The sequence below is a fragment of the Leuciscus leuciscus genome (assembly GCF_965113295.1).
Source record: "Leuciscus leuciscus genome assembly, chromosome: 2".
Taxonomy (NCBI): domain Eukaryota; kingdom Metazoa; phylum Chordata; class Actinopteri; order Cypriniformes; family Leuciscidae; genus Leuciscus; species Leuciscus leuciscus.
In genome coordinates, this window is record NC_138726.1 from 58687785 (window position 1) to 58705303 (window position 17519).

General features: G+C 43.1%; 1 protein-coding gene across 1 annotated transcript; it reads right to left on the reverse strand.

The window, feature by feature from the left end:
• Positions 1-3158: 3158 nt before the first annotated feature.
• LOC309492431 (kelch-like protein 33) lies at positions 3159-14721 on the reverse strand. Its single transcript, XM_082161402.1, has 6 exons — positions 14005-14721; positions 7383-7584; positions 6381-7064; positions 5282-6221; positions 5023-5193; positions 3159-3727 (listed from the first exon to the last, which is right to left on the reverse strand). The coding sequence occupies exons 1-6, from the start codon at positions 14245-14247 to the stop codon at positions 3205-3207; spliced, it is 2763 nt and encodes a 920-aa protein (XP_082017528.1). The 5' UTR covers positions 14248-14721; the 3' UTR covers positions 3159-3204.
• Between the last annotated feature and the right edge of the window lie 2798 nt (positions 14722-17519).

A 17519-nucleotide genomic window follows, 5' to 3' on the forward strand; every position in this document is an offset into this window, starting at 1 on the left:
CGAAACACCATCGGCCGTGGCCGGGACACCAGAAAATACGCTCTTTTGGGGATTTATCTGGGTAGCCGTGAAAACGGCATTTGTGTGCAGGCAAGCGGGTGACAGAACCGACTTGTTGGCTGCAGAAAACACTGGAACAGTCACATTTTCTGGAACTGGACGAGCGAATAGCTTTGGTGTGAGTCCGGCCGCAGCGGGACTGGAACACCGTCGTTTTCCTAGCTGTGCTAGGACGACTTCGGGGCCTCGGGCTTCACCGTAACCTTAGGTCGCGGGCCGCGTCCTGCGGGGCGGCGACCGGATGAGCGGGAGCGCGGTCTCGCGCTTCTGGCCTGGCGGCGCTGTGAAGTGGAGGCAGTGGACGGTGGCTGTGGCTGTGAGCTCTGAGCAGACGGTTTCGCACGGCCTGCTGCAGAGCTGGAGCGCTTCGGGAGGAAGTGCTTCATAGCCTGAGACGCTTTCTGTACCTCTGCGAATCTCTCCGCGAAATCTTTGACGGAGGATCCGAAGAGGCCTGCGGCGGAAAGCGGGGCGTCGAGGAACGCGGTGCGCTCAGACTCGGCCATTTCCGAGAGCGTCAGCCATAGATGTCTCTCAGACACGGTGAGAGAAGCCATAGTCCGTCCAATGGCTTGCGCTGCGGACTTAGTAGCACGAAGGGCGAGGTCCGTGGCACTCCTTAAGTCCGGCACGCAGATCGCGTCAGGTCCTTCCTCATCCAGCTTACGGAGGAGATCGGCCTGGAAGATCTGGAGCGTTGCCATGGTATGCAACGCTGACGCAGCTTGCCCGGCGGCGGAGAAAGCGCGGTGGAGCAAGCTCGACGTCGTGCGGCAAGCTTTAGAGGGTAGGGCCGGCTTAGCGCGCCGTCCAGCGGAGGGCGGGCATAAGTGGGCCGCTATCGCCTCTTCGACCGGCGGCAGCGAGAGGTATCCTTTGTTCTTGGCATCGTCAACAGCGGAGAATGCCAAAGAAACAGCAGGACGCACTCTAGCAGAATAGGGGGCGCTCCAGGACTTGGCGACTTCTTCGTGTAACTCAGGAAGAAAGGGCGCCGGCCTGGACACAGGTGAAGCGCGCTCCCCAGGCAGGAAAAATCCATCCAGCCGGTTGTGAGCGGGCTGCTCAGGCGAAGACCACTCGAGGCCGAGGCTCGCCGCGGCCTGTGCGAGTACTCGCATGAGTTCCGTCTCTATGGAAGCTCTCTTGCCTGACGAAGTGCGGGCAGGGGGCGCGGGGTCCTCAGAGCCCGCCCAATCCTCACTGCCTGACGCCAGGATAGAGCAGGAATCATCCTCTCCCAGCAGGGCTTCCTCATCCGCGATATCAACGGAAGCGGCGGCAGACGGCGGCCGCTGTCCGTCAGGAAGCGAAATAGAAGAAGCCGGGGAAGCAAGCGGGCGAACCGGCGAGCTTTGGCGGCTGAGGGAGGGTTCCGGGGCCCGCTGGGCACGGCGCTTTTTACGGCGCGACGCCGCGGCGGGCGGGGGAGCAGTCTCGGTGAAGACGGCTAGGCGAGTCCTCAGAGTCGCCATTGCCATCAGCTCGCAGTGAGGGCATCCGCCGTCAGCGAGCGCGAGAGCTGCATGTTCCTCACCCAGGCAGGAAACGCAGATCACGTGGCGGTCCCCGTCGCTGAGTGTGGCTCTGCACGAGCCGCAGGAAGGCATCTTTAAAAAGACGCTAGCTCTTTTAGAAATGTGTGTCGCAGCGGCGACACACACACACAGAAATACAGTGTAATAAAAGAGAAGGATATAAGCGCCGGAAAGCGCAGCAGGAAGGCAGGAAGGCGGCGCGGCCAGCGACTTCAGTGACTCGTCCCGCTGAAGGTGCTCTCTCTCGACGGCGCGGCTCCTAATCCAGCTCCAGCGATGCGTGTGCTTCGCTTGAAGGATGAAAAATCAGATAATAGCTGCCTGCGAGCGATATTTATAGGCCTAGACCACGCCCATTTCGGCGGGACGTGACGTAGCGGGCGCGAAGTGCCCTGATTGGGTCTGACGTCACGCCAGGCCTCGCTCGATAGGCTGCTGCAGTTGCCGCAGAGCAGCCAATAGGCGCGCGAGCTGTCTCGCCTATGTCTGCATTGCTGCTGCAACGCGTTTTGCATTATAACAAAATTAAGGATAATTTTTGGCTTCAATATCTCGCGGAAAAAGGATTTTCCCCTAGCGTAAGATATCTTACGCAGTACGAGAGACCTCTCGTAAGAGAACTAACAGTTCATTTCGTCTTGTATCTGGGTAGTATTCAAACTCTCTGACAGACGTTACACCATGTATCACAATGGACGCGCTCTCTCGTTTCATTCAAATACAACTTGCCGTCTTGCGTCTCCGTTTTTAATTGTATTGAAAATTAAATCAGAGTTGATTTATTGTTTACAGAGTTTGATAATATTGTTGTGATCATCTTGTCTGAACGATTGTTTTGTACGCTGTACATAATGGATTTATAAACAGGTAAGATTTAAAACATTAATCTCAATTCAATGTCCCCGTAATTATGTGCTAAAAAAAAATCGGTGTAATAAGTGTATAATGAATATAAATTATTATCCCTTAAATGTCACATAGTCTTGTTTGAACTTGTTCGTTCGTCTTTGGCTCAAAGCCACTTGCTGCGAACTTTTCTTTGCGGAAGCTTCACGTTTGTTTCAAGTGATTGATATAAAATAGTTCAACTTAAAACAACATTTTATGCCCAATTATTTCCCAGACGTAGTTTTGGTATTGAGGTCAAAGTTAACTTGCCTTGCGTTCGCTATACAACAGTCGGTGATGGTCACACAAGACGACTCGGCTACTTTCTTGTGCATGTTCTGCTGACAGGGTGACCATCCTCGATTAAGTTTCCCTCAGGACTCCCTTTTGTTAAAGCCAAAATATGACCACACCTCAGAATTGGTTCTCTTAAAAGGCAGAAAAATCTCCCGAGCACGGTCACTGCCTTCCGCAATTCCTTCTTGAATAATAATAATAAAAAAACATTGCGCGCTGCGCCTGCGTCAGACTGTTGCTGGCTGAACAGGATCTAAAATCGCGATAATCAAACACGGTTTTAATGATAATTAAATTTTAAACGATATTACTAACCGTCAGTGCATTTTATCGTGGTTTATAGTGAAACCGGTAATCGTCCCATCCCTAATCGTGCTGCCCTAGTGCATTGATAATTTATTGTATTCAGGATATTCTCCTCTTACTTTCTAAGGTGAATAGGTATGGGCATCACACAGGCCGCTATGCATGTGTTCGGGCCTGGTGTCACGCTCATGTTCTCCCAATGTGCTGTTGCAGGATCATAGCGGTGCACAAATTTGATATCTTTGTAGTTAGCATGGCAGTAGCCTCCGATTACGTAGACCTTCCCCTCTAAGACAGCTGATGCTGACCCAACATGAGGCACTGGGATTGGCATAATGGCACTCCAGGAGTTGGCCACAGGGTCATAGACCTCACAGCCTAACTGATCTACCAGATGGCCATCAGCATCGCTTAAAACCCCACCAGCCACGTACAGACGGTCACCCAGGGTCTCCATGCAGTGCAGCGCTCTGTCATTTCTCATCTCACCCAGGTTAGTGGATCCTCGTTCTGGGTGGTAAAGGATCATAGACGACAGGCATTGGTACTGGCTGTTTAAGCCCCCGGATAGGAAGATTGTGGCATTCCATACACTGGCTGCATGACAGCATAGAGCTTGGTCTAATGGGCAGACAAAACTGGAGAAGTAGAGAATTAAGAAGAGAAGGGCCAGGTTAACCAACATTGCTCACTATTATAACCAAGCTATTAGAAAGAGTTTGACTTTTGCTATACATTTGCAATATGTTCTATGACATTTAAATCTACCTAACTCTTACTCTGAATAAAGTTATTTAGTGAAGTAGGACATGATTCAGAATTACATTGTTGTTAGTCCTGAAACAACATTCCTAATATTAATGGAAAGTGCTTAAAGGGATAGTTCACTTTGAAATAAAATTTTGGTATGTTTTAGCTTACCTCAAGGGCATCCAAGATGTAGGTGTCTTTTTTTCCACAGTAGTTTCAATTTTGATATTTTTAGGTCAAACCGTTCTTGTCTGTCAGTCATATAATGCAGGTCGATGGTCACTGTCTCAAAGAGCATGCACAGAGTCCAAATTAAAACAATTCCCCATCGTCCAAATTAAACAATTCCCCACCCCAAGTGATCTGAGGGCGCGGGCGGGTATAGATATATACACTAGATGTCGCCTTGGCTACGGTTTCGTTCCAATGAACTGCAGTAGCCAAGGTGACTTCTATTGTATATATCTATACCCGCCCGCGCCCTCAGATCACTTGGACGTGGCTGTGTACAAGAGGTAACAACGATATAAATACTGTTCGTTTTCTCACACAAACTGCTCGTTTCGTGTCTTAGGCCATCAATGTGTACTTACGATGGGGAATTGTTTAATTTGGACGATGGGGAATTGTTTTAATTTGGACTCTGTGCATGCTCTTTGAGACAGTGACCATCGACCTGCATTATATGACTGACAGACAAGAACGGTTTGACCTAAAAATATCAAAATTGAAACTACTGCGGAAAAAAAGACACCTACATCTTGGATGCCCTTGAGGTAAGCTAACACATACCAAAATTGAATTTCAAAGTGAACTATCCCTTTAATGAGGATATGAGGGATAGACATACAAGACATATAAGTAATGTTATTAACCTGGCTGTCTGTCAATTCCTGGTGACACAAACCTCTGGAAAGACTTTTGTGAGAATTAGACCTTAAGACAGTACAGTGCATCTGTCAATCTCAAGCTTGTTTTCATTTGTTCAAAGTTAAATATGCCACCTACCCTTATCCGTAAACAAATCAAATATAAGGGTAAGGGTTTGATCTGGGGTTTCGGTCTTGAACAACATTCAGACATGGTTTAGAGTTTGCAGTTGTGTTTGGTGTGTAATTACCTGCTAGACATGTTTCAAGAACAACAGCTGATGTTGTGCGTGCTATTTATTTATTGTACTAACCTCCAAGAATTTGTGTTGGGGCAGTAGACCTCTACACTCTCCATGTTGACCCCCGAGTATCTCTCTCCTCCAATAGCATATAGTTTACCATCCAGGACCACTACAGCGAAGCTGCCTCTTCTCTCATGCATATCAGCCAACCTTTGCCAGGAGTTTTGGATAGGATCATACCTAGATCAGAGATTGAACAAGTAGTCCATAGTATGAGGGGGTAAACTTGAACAAGGTTAGACAGAAAAAGCCTCATATTTCATCTTACATGTAGGTGCATTTCATTGTATCAGCTTTGCCATAATAATGCCGTCCACCAACTACGTAAAGCTTCCCCCTTATCGTCCCAACTCCATGACTGAATCTTGGTTTCTCGGGTAAAGTTCCCAGCATTTTCCACTCTACTTTTTTCACCAATCCGACATGGTTCTGCAAAGAATTGCTAAACCACATTTCCCTGCAGGGTCTATGTTTGTCTAAATTATCATTGATCCTCTCACCCCCAACAAGGACTATAGTGTCTTTAGGCATGTAGACCCTGATATTTGACTGGACATCTGAAGAACTGGAGAAGAACTCCTTAAAGATAGACTTATAGACATTTTTGTCAACAATTCGAGGCCAAGATGTTACAGACATGACTTCATTGAACTCCTTAAAGGTCATGAGAGGAAAGCGGATGGTCCCCATCAGCTCCCTGGCGAGTTTCACCCGTTGTTTGGGATAGGCTTCGATCCAAGACATGACTGCTTTGAACACAGGCAACTCAGAGAGAACGTAGAGGGAGTCACTTTGAAGGTATTTCTTAATTTTTTCTACAGGAAGATCGTGGAACTTCGGAGTGATGGACACATCTTGAAAGTGCCTCAAGACGAAGTTATTGGCAAGTGCAAGTAGGTCGGACATCCCATAGGCCTCTGCGAAAGATACAACGTCCAGGCAGCTGTAAGCATCTATTTCTTGTTCCAGGAAGTTAAGGCATAGTGAGTAGGCAGTCTGAAACTGTAATTGAAGAGATGTACAGGTGAGATCAAACACGCAGCCCCATCCAAGAGCAAGAGCCCCACTGTAACTGTAGTGGAGGAGTGCCTCAAACTTGGCAGCCCAGACTAACTGCAGAGACACCAATTTCTGCCTGCTCTCCTTCATACCGCTGGTAAACATGCCTCTGAAATAGTCACTGCTGGCAACCAGGAGCACCCGGTGAGCTTCATGGGGGTGGGAAATAAATACAAGTTTACGAGCAGTTTCGCAAATGCAGAGGGCATCAAATTAATGCTGTGATGTTTACATATCTACAACATGAAGGCATCATCTAATGTATGCTTAGGAAACTTAAACCTCTGTCATATTAACAAATGTCTTACCATGAAACACTCTTCCCTCTGCTTCAAGCTCCACATCACATCCCACTCTCTGTGTCCACAGCTGTCTGATATGCTGTAGATTATCATTCATATGTTCTTCAGCAGAAAAACATGTTCTACCTTCTTTCTTCCCTATTGCCTTGTCCTGTTCTCTTTGTTCCTCCTCTGTGCAGAGTTCCAGAACTCTCGGAGCTTCAAGGCTAACAGCTGCAGTCCTGGCCAACTCCATATTTGCTTTGTTCAGAATGCTGATCTTCCCCGTATAGGAAAACTCCACCACTGCTGCCAACCCTGAACCATGAACCTCAGGCCCCAAACACAATGCGATAATCTGTTCTTGTCTGGGTTTCTGTCTGAGCCTCAACTGAATAAGGTTACTGACCGCAGCCAGGACAATAGAATGAACCTGGAATTGATGTCCATCCTCTGTGTAGATGGTCAAGTCAGTGAGGACAGAATACAACTTCATGTTCTCCAGAGCCTCGAAGACCGCACCTGGGTACGCTGGATCGGAGTATAGCTTCTTGGGATACATGTCGCAATCATCAAAATCTTCAAAACTGCAATGTCCATCATATTCATCTGATGAGTCTGTCATCTGCTGCTCTTCATCTCTAAATGTTAAACCTCTAAAAGTTGAGTCTTTTTCAGAATCTCCAATGTCATCGGTACTGACGGAGGCAGCTGCAAAACAGTTATCATCATCGTCATCATATTTATTGTGAGCTTTATCAGTGCCTTTATCTATATGTTTACATGTAGCAACTGAGCCGTCACCATTTGTAGACCTAAGAGGTAAACTGTTACTATATTCTTCATCATTATTTTTGTTGTCGTATTTATCAGCATTCTCTACATTACTGTTGTTGTCATATTTATTGGCACACTCTTCATCACCTGCCTTATAATTATTTGTACATATAACAACGTCACTGTCACTGTTTACATGCATAAAAGGAAAACAAACACTACATCCATCACAGTCATCAACAGCCTTCTCACTTCCATATGCCTGTACTTGCAACTCCTCTTCTTCCGACCACTCATTTTCCTCCACTGGATTCTCCCGGTGGTACTCTTCTTCGCCCATATTCATCCATCCATTTCCATTATTCATGTTTTCATCCTCTCTTGCTGTTCTCCATGAACTTCTCCACTTTCTCTGAAGACACTGCTGATCCATTGCCATTGTGTCTTCAGGTTTCTATAAAAAGCAAATGTCAAAAAGCATCAATATACTTTTTTCTGTAAAAAAAAAAAAAAAAACAGTTGCAAAAAAAAGTTGCATCAAATCTGTTTCTTAACTTCTCTTGAATCTCTCTGTTGATGTGGGATCTTATGCTGTAGTCAGGTATGCAAAAAAGATCAGTGTCTCACAAGCTCACATCGTTATCATCATTACGCTATTTTTACCTCTAGCATTCACTATGATCACATCACAAGCCATCTAATGTAATCACGTGCTCCGCCGTTCCTTTTCAGATAATGTCACCAATTCCTCTTACTTTTCAGGTGTACCACTCAATTTGATTAAAAGAAAAATAGGTTGTAAACACCATTGTGTTTAAAGAACATCATGGCAAAGAATGTCTTCCAAATCTAAAATATCAGTCTAATAAATGTTACGCTTGGTTAAATATGCAGTTCTCAGTCACATTACATCTAAAACATCTAAAAAGAAATTACCTTTTGCACTGATACTGGACCTTTCCACAACTCAACACTGCACTGGGATGATTTTAAAAGAGGAACTCCGTGACCTTGCCTGCGTGAGAACACTATGTGCCTGCGGTGTTCTGGCTCAGTTCTATTAAGTGACTATTATGTGACATGAATTGGAAGGCCAAACATATATAATGGTTAAAAAAAATATTTACCGGTAATCAATAATAATATTTTTTTTGTCCTTCATTCTTCTTCTTTTACCATTTTAAATCTCTTTTAAATGGATGCTATTTGCTTTAATATGTGTCATCTAGGCAAATGCAATTCCAACAGGTGTGTGAGTGGCTTCAATTTCCAGATACCAAGTACACCCATACTCGGAATTGGCCAGATGCATTTAACCCAAGCAAGTTAGTGCACACACATTTGGAGGAGTGAGTAGTGAACACACACACTGGAAACTGTGGACACACACCTGGAGCGCTGGGCAGCCATTTTGCCATGGGGGGTTAGGTGCCTTGCTCAAGGGAACTTCAGTCTTTTCCTGCCAGTATTAAGAATCAAACCTGCAACCTTTGGGTTACCAGTTTGACTCTAACCATAAGGCCACGATTGCCCACCATTCTGGGCCATGTGTTCTGGGAGCATGTGATGGCTGGCATTAGATTCTGATTGAGTCAGTAGAGTCATGTTTCTCCTCCAAAGCCTTGGAATGCTATCTGGGTCGAGGAGTCCAGGGCAGGTATAAACAAGCAATTTATAGACTTGAAGGTTAATATTTTTCTTTTAAAAATTATTTAAAAATTATTGTAATTTTTTTAATGCTTTAACTGAAACTTCACATTATAAAACATTTGATAGATTTAAAGTTTTTTATTAATTTTTTTCATTTTAATGCTTTAATAAAAATCTCATATGACATTTTTGTTATTAACAATAATAATAATACTGCATACTGCTATAATATAGCCTGGCTACATTCTTCTAATAAACACACACACACGTATCCTGGAGCATAAGGCTTCTCCATGTCAGTCTATGTATGGAAATTGTGAATACGCGAGACAGCAAATGGAAAACTGTTGCTCTTTAAGAGCCACAAACAGAGGAGCAAATGTCACTGTCAGCCTTGGATTGGAATCCTGCCGGAGATGCCAAGAGGCTATGGAGAGACAGACAGAGAGAATATACTCATGCTAAGACTCTAGCAATGCCTAATTGCCTTTTCTAATTAATATAGTGACCAAAAGAGTCTGGAAATTGAAGCCACTCTCACACCTGTTGGAATTTCAATGCAAATGACATCCGTTTAAAAGAGATTTAAAATTGAAGACAACAAAAATATTTTTTATATTTACCATTATACTTGTCAATGCCCTCTGTAGGCTTGAAAATCAACAAAGACTCTTGCCATTTGGAATCCCTAAAGGTGCTGATAGGGATCAAGGACTGTAGGCTAAGATGTGCTTACATCAGGGTCTGCTAGTTTTCACAAGAGGCTGACATTTACACTAGAGGGTAACGGGAATCCCGCGGGAATCCCACAGAATGGGAAACAAAATCATTATTAATCACGGGATTGGGACGTGACAGGAAAATTTTTTAGCGGGAGTGGGCGGGATCGGGAATCATAATAACACTATGATACCCAACTTTATACACAAATATACCATTCATATAAATAAACTATTTTAATTTTGAACTCAATTCTAGTTGCACTTCATCTTTATGCTCTCCTGTTTGCTGAATGACGTGCTCCACCCATAACAGTTGGTGGCGGTAATGCACCGTGTTGATATGCCAATGCCAACCACCAATAAAAAAAGAAGGCGGCTTCGCCATGCACTTTGTAGCCGCGAAAAGCATAATCAAAATGGAGTCAGACATGAAAGCCACGCTGCAACAACTACTGTCGGAAAATTATACATTGTTATATAAAAATTTAATTATACATTTCTGGCAGGTCTGAAGTAAACAAAAAATGCTTACGAGTTGAGAAAGACGGCGTAATTTAATGTGTATGCATTGTTTAAGATGGCTTTCAGTTCAATAAAATAACATAAAAAACTACATTTTGGATTTTTATTCAACAAAGGTGGGCATGCTGTGATCTGTATTTTTTACTGTAACTGACAGATTCAAGAAGTGGGAGGGAATGGGAGTCATTCTTCTGGGATTGGGACGGGACGGACTTCCCCCCAGTTTTTTTTCGTGGGATTGGGATGGGACAGGATTTTTTTTTGCGGGAGTGGGACAGGAGAGGTTTGAAAATCCACTCCTGTGTCACCCTCTAGTTCTCACACCTTTAGTACGGTGGGGGAAGCTGTAATCTGCTGGCCGGTCAGCTTGAATGTCTCACATTTGGGTTACAGTCACATGGTCAAGGAAGGGATAAAAGTAGATTATAACAGTTGCTCTGTCTCTTCTTTTTCCTCTGGGTCCTTTCCTTGGGTCCTTGACTCCTCTCTTCTTCTTGGAGGTCTTTCACTTCCCTTCTACCTGAGCTCTGCCTTCCTTCTCTCTTTTTCTCTACACTTTCTGTCTTTCTCTCTATTGCTCTCTCTCTCTCTAGCAATCTACATGCTGGGTACAATTAATTGTGTTTTATACAATTTTATACATCTAATTTGTAACCAATTCAAGTGTAACCATGACCAAATACTGTGCTAACTATTTGAACAATATCGTCACACTATAGCAATGCTTTCCCATATATTTTCATACTATAACTGTACATATTTCCGTCATTGGTATTAGTAGCAGTGGAATAGACAAGATACAGTTTTACACCATCTTACTGATAATGTTTTTTTTTTGTCATTTGGCAATCCTGCAGCCAACCACTGTAGTTAAACCACCCTTACAGCTCCAAAGGAGCCTCTTTGAAATGTCACATGCATATTGACTCTACTATTGGCCCGGATAGTCAAGCAGCCCTGAGGCTGAGCCCCTTCTGTTCTGTAACGTCCAGTGGCACTTGAGTGATTCATTCTCTCTCACTCTCAGCGCAAGGACGAGTGCTCATATTTTGCTAATGACAAACAAACCTCTTCTAAAGCCACAGCAACACCTACAGACCATAAGTGGACTGTGTACTGCAACTCAACGAATAAACAGAGAAATTAAACTTCAGAGCTTCAATGTATGTCCATATTTTGCTGCTTGTTTGATTACATTTGTTTACATTTATGGCATTTTGAACCCCTTCATCCCACTTATTTGCAATATTTCCTCAACATTGCTTTTAGTGTCTAGTAGAACCTTTCTAACATTCCCTGACTTTGGGAATGATAAGCACTATATATATGGTGTGTAATATTTTGTTAATGTACATTTTAAATTTAAATTGTTGCCCTGATCGGTATGTATGACCTTTGGTAAACCTAAAGTGAAGAAAAACTCTGTTAAAGTCGGCATGAAACGGAAGTTGAGATTGTCATTTTTTTCCTTGTTGTGACGTATATCCGAGTGAAACGGCTTCTGAAATTAGAGAAAAATGTAGGGCGGGGCTTGATTTCGTTCTTCGGGAATTGATTGGATCGTTGGAGGTTGGGCGTTGCAAACAAAATGGAGGCAGATTTGAATGCCAGTTTACATTCAGTTGTGGAGGATTTCTCTCCACCGGACTCCCCACCGTTACCCTCCCATGAAGTATTTTTTATTGAGGAGCCCGGCGACGAGGACGAGCAGCTAAATTTTCAGGCAGGAATCAGCCCATATTTATATAAGCCTCCCGCGAACCAAGATGAGTCAAGTCAAGTTATCAGTCAAGTTCACCATCGAGAGCATCTCGACGTGTCCGATAAGTAAATAACTAGATTTAGATAAGATAGATAGCCTACCATTCGGACACTTCGAGATGCTCTCGAGGGTGAACTTGACTGATAACTTGACTTGACTCAAAACGAGACACACCGATAGCCGCACCCTCATCGGCTCTGGCCGCACCCTTTCGCCATGGCACGTGACCGAAAGAGAAGAGAGGTCGTTTCGAGGGGGGAGGGAAGGGTAATGTATTTGATTAAAGATTATAAGGGTAAATGAATTTTTTAAAAATAATGAAGTGCACAGATAAATCATTTATAATAAACACTACAATATTACATATAAAAAGAAGATTTGTCAAATTTGATTTCATGCCGACTTTAAAGCCTTAACAGCCGCTTTGGCTGTAATTCTGCACATTGAAATAGTCTCTGGGTACCTGATGGCGGTGCACATGATCATAAGTAAAAACTGGTTGGCGGATTATAGACTTTATAGTTAGAATTTGAGGCACCACACAGTCCACTATCACATGTTCAAACGGTTCGCCCAACACAGGGATTGGAATTAAAGAAGCTGGTGAAATCACCTGGTTAAGTTTTCCTGCATATTGGCAAATGTGACAGGTCTTACAATACTATATTACAGTAGACTGCGCTTTAGACCATACCAAAAAAGAAATGTTGAAGGACAGGGTTATAAGTCTTTGTTATTCCTAAATGTCCCGACAACAGGGGATCATGCGCCAATTACAAAACCTGCTGCCGAAAGTCGGTGGGAACTACTACTTGATAACTACTATGCTCCACTCGTTCTCTATAGTATTAATTTTGTGCCATTTTCACAGAAGTAAACCACCCTTAACCAAGAATGAAACAATGTCAAATTCATAGTTCTCTGCCAATTTGAAACACTTTACTATGAGGGATAATTATTTTGAGCTTCAATGAATTTTTCATGAGTTACAGTTAATGATAAAGGATCCCCAACTACAACTTCAATCACCTGGCCATTGTCACAATACTTGGTTTCCACAACCTCTTCAGTCTCCTCATCTGTACATAAGAAAGAGTCAGATAAAGATTTCATTCCTTTAGGGATGGCCAACGCACGTGAAACAACGCATGCAGGAAATGCACTCGGGTATTTCTGAAACAACTCATTGGTCTTAAGCTGAGTAAGGTATATTGCCTTCCCCCTGGCTAAATCATTACCTAAAATAAAAGACACACCTTTCACAGGTAATGATGGACGTACTCCTACCACCACAGAATCTGTCACCAAGTCAGATTGGCGATGAACGCGGTGTATGGGCACCTTCATAACCTTAATACTGAAACTACTAGCCTATTGGATCCTACTGACGATTGATCTGAAAAGGGCAACATACCAGCAAATACAAAAGACTGTTCACCTCATGTTTCACATAACATCTGGACTTCAACCTGGTCCTCCATTTTACCTGTCAAAGAAACAAACCCTTTTAATAGAAAAGGCAAGGGTCTGGCGTTTCGTCTATCTGGTCAGAAAACAAGCATGAATTAACAGAGGTCACCAGCGCAACTTCTGTCCTCTGAAAGTCCGGTTTGAGCTTCAAAGATAAACAGTCAGCTATCACATATCCTTTCTTATGACAGTAAAAACAGTCACAAGTCTCTTTAGACTTCTCACTGTTCTGATTAGGCAGCTGAACATTCACTAAAGATCTCGGTAAGGAACTCTTTTCGGCACTTGCTATTTGAAAATGTTTTATGCACAAGCACAAATTTGTTCGCTAGCACTGTGGCTCATTTAAATACAGCACCACCCGCTCAGGAAAACACTGCTTAAAATCCTCGAGTATCATAAGTTCCCTATGTAAAACAAAATCATCATCCTCATTAAAACTGCACCATTTGTCAAAGAGATTTCCCTTCTCTCATGCAAATTATACAGAGGTTTGAGTAGCGTTTTTCTTGCGATTCTGAAACTTGCATGTAAGCCTCTGGCACTAGCTTGCTCTAAGTCTGCAATTTAACTACATCGTACTTAAGACCATCTTCCAAAGGCAAGGTAGAGTACTCTTCTAAAACTTTGCAGACCTATTGAGCGTTAAAATAACTATCCACTTCTGATTCTCTAAATTCGGCACCAAACCAATGCATTTTCCCACATCAAATGTGATGGAACCTGAATTAGACGAATTATCACTCACCGACGTGAAGTCCTGCTGCACAGACTCTTCAATCTCCAATTTACGAAGCTTCACTTCTTTCTCGGCTTGAATTAAGAGCTTGCTGACCTTCAGATGCAGATCCAGCTCTGCTTGGCTGGCTTGTGCTTGTTCTTCTACCTCCATATGGAGCAGTGCAATTTCGCACCTTCGTCTGTACCTCCCTTCTCGAACTGGAAGTACCTGGTGAAAAGGGCTCAAAGGGTGGCAAAACTGCCCCGACATCAGCCTCAGCCATGACAGTCTCTACCTCCTCATTACTTACTTCAGTAACATCCTACACTTAGCTCAAAATCTCGAATTCAAACAGTCGATCTATCACTTCGGCTTTAACTTGTTTTTTAGAGATTGCTTTGGAATGGGAATATGGAAGTGTGTAGCTATTGTCAACAACTCGTCTTTCCTACACTTTTCCATCACCTCTAACAAGAGATTATCAAGGAAACTCCGCAATTAAACCCGTGAGCAAGCGTATTATTATTATCGCAAATTGCATTAAGGCGAGACACGGCAGGCAAAAACATCGATTTTTCATGCAGTGGTCAGTTTTGAGATTTTGGCCGAGTTTACTCCTTCAATATGTATTATTTCAAGCTGCTATAAAGAAAACGCTGAAAATATACATTACAATGTTTATTTTATTACATTTTGTTTACTTGTGGCAGTAAGTTTCTCCCGAATTTACCAGGAAGTTAGTATTCCATCGCGACATGCCGAGATCCGTCTGTTCACTGAAGTCTGTCCGGGATCGTTGTAAAGCTCTGATTCTCATGCACAACGCTATCCCAAATATGAGCATTTCCTTTCTATCAGTAACCAATCGTGAATGTCCAAAGGGGGATTTAAAGCTAACGACGAAATCTCATTTAGAACTATTAAATCTTTAACTGCCGTTTTCTCAAAATATTTTTTTTGCGTTTTTTTGTCACTCTCCAGTAGAAACATCTCAGCCTATGTAGCACCTATGTACACCAAACTTTCCAGTTATACACTTAGCAGTATTCTGAAGATCTGTTCTGAGGGATTTGTTAATAAATCATTCCTGGCCTGATTTATGTGACATTTTAATTAAATTTTTTTTTTCGAAAATCGATATTTTAAGGCTATGGACAGTATATTTTGATTTCCTAGGTAATGAAAGCATATATCCTGAAATCCCTCTGAACATCTTTTTTCATCTTGTATGTAATCAAGATGAAAAAATAATTTTGCTTCTGGCTTTATCATATTTTCAGATATATCTACTGAAAAAATATGCAAAATTGCACATATTTAATGAGATAATACCTAATTTGCATAATTAAACATAAAAATTTCAAAAACTTGTAAAACTTTTTTTTAGGAACTTGTGTAAGTAATGAACTGAGGAAGTTTCATGGTGATATCTATTATTTTAAAATTTGACCCTATTCACCTGCAGTGTCTCGCCTTAACATGCTTCATAAAAAGAAGAAAGATACTCTACAAGTTAATCTCTGCCATCTGTTGTGCTAGGATGGCTATTTATCGATATTTTATGCTGAAGTAAACCAGGTCAGACAAACGTGATGATATACCTTTTTTATTCTCCGCCAACTCCCCACTAGGGGGTGGTATTTAGCCATATACCATTTACCCATATCACTTCATCCCCCTTTCAGAGATTTATGATTTACATCACATCAGATATATATTGAACAAAATTATAAACGCAACACTTTTGTTTTTGCCCCCATTTTTCATGAGCTGAACTCAAAGATCTAAGACTTTTTCTATGTACACAAAAGGCCTATTTCTCTCAAATATTGTTCACAAATATGTCTAGATCTGTGTTAGTGAGCACTTCTCCTTTACCGAGAGAATCCATCCACCTCACTGGTGTGGCATATCAAGATGCTGATTAGACAGCATGATTATTGCACAGGTGTGCCTTAGGCTGGCCACAATAAAAGGACACTCTAAAATGTGCAGTTTTATCACACAGCACAATGCCACAGATGTCGCAAGTTTTGAGGGAGCGTGAAATTGGCATGCTGACTGCAGGAATGTCCACCAGAGCTGTTCCCACTGAATTGAATGTTCATTTCTCTACCATAAGCCGTCTCCAAAGGCGTTTGAGCGAATTTGGCAGTACATCCAACCGGCCTCACAACCGCAGACCACGTGTAACCACACCAGCCCAGGACCTCCACATCCAGCATCTTCACCTCCAAGATCGTCTGAGACCAGCCACCCGAACAGCTGCTGCAACAATCGGTATGCATAACCAAAGAATTTCTGCACAAACTGTCAGAAACCGTCTCAGGGAAGCTCATCTGCATGCTCGTCGTCCTCATCGGGGTCTCGACCTGACTGCAGTTCGTCGTCGTAACCGACTTAAGTGGGCAAATGCTCACATTCGATGGTGTCTGGCACTTTGGAGAGGTGTTCTCTTCACGGATGAATCCCGGTTTTCACTGTACAGGGCAGATGGCAGACAGCGTGTATGGCGTCGTGTGGGTGAGCGGTTTGCTGATGTCAACATTGTTGATCGAGTGGCCCATGGTGGCAGTGGGGTTATGGTATTGGCAGGCGTATGTTATGGACAACGAACACGTGCATATGGTGCATTTTATTGATGGCATTTTGAATGCACAGAGAGACTGTGACGAGATCCTGAGGCCCATTGTTGTGCCATTCATCCACGACCATCACCTCATGTTGCAGCATGATAATGCACGGCCCCATGTTGCAAGGATCTGTACACAATTCCTGGAAGCTGAAAACATCCCAGTTCTTGCATGGCTAGCATACTCACCAGACATGTCACCCATTGATGTTTGGGATGCTCTGGATCGGCGTATATGACAGCGTGTTCCAGGTCCTGCCAAAATCCACCAACTTCGCACAGCCATTGAAGAGGAGTGGACCAACATTCCACAGGCCACATTCAACAACCTGATCAACTCTATGCAAAGGAGATGTGTTGCACTACGTGAGGCAAATGGTGGTCACACCAGACACTGACTGGTTTTTGGTAACCGTAGCTTATTAACATTTTTAACAATTTTCCATACTTTCCATACACATCACATCTGCACAAATAAAAAACTGAATATTTCTTCTTTTTTTTTTCTTTTTTTTAAAGAACATATAAACCTATAAACCTTTCTTTTTTTCTAAGAAGGGTGGGGTAGACTGCACATTCCTTCTACTAAGTGTGGGGGTTTATTCTGCCCCGTAGCAAATCACTCAGTTCACCCAAAAGTACCTGCTAACTATGCACAAAATTTTTCAAGTACCTTGGGGGTCTTCTGTCCCTGGAAGGATATCTTTTCACCGGAGTGTTGAGAAGGACTGAAGCATTATCCGAACACACAACATCTGGTCCAACACCAGAATTTTTGTTTACCAGTACAGGTGTATTAAGACTTGATGTTTCTACTGGCAGTGCTACTGGGGTTGACACTAGGCGACTACGATTCCGACGAAAAATACCCTTAGGTGAATCCACCATGTAAGATCTTGGAGTCTCTGCT

Bases quoted from the DNA above. Each gene is read 5' to 3' on its own strand.
- LOC309492431 (XM_082161402.1), bottom strand. From the start codon at position 14,247: ATGTCGGGGCAGTTTTGCCACCCTTTGAGCCCTTTTCACCAGGTACTT. The intron at 7,585-14,004 runs GTGAGTGATAAT...TGCTTTTTATAG, and splicing joins TGCAGCAGGACTTCACGTCG to AAACCTGAAGACACAATGGC. The intron at 6,222-6,380 runs GTAAGACATTTG...ACCCCCATGAAG, and splicing joins AGAGGGAAGAGTGTTTCATG to CTCACCGGGTGCTCCTGGTT.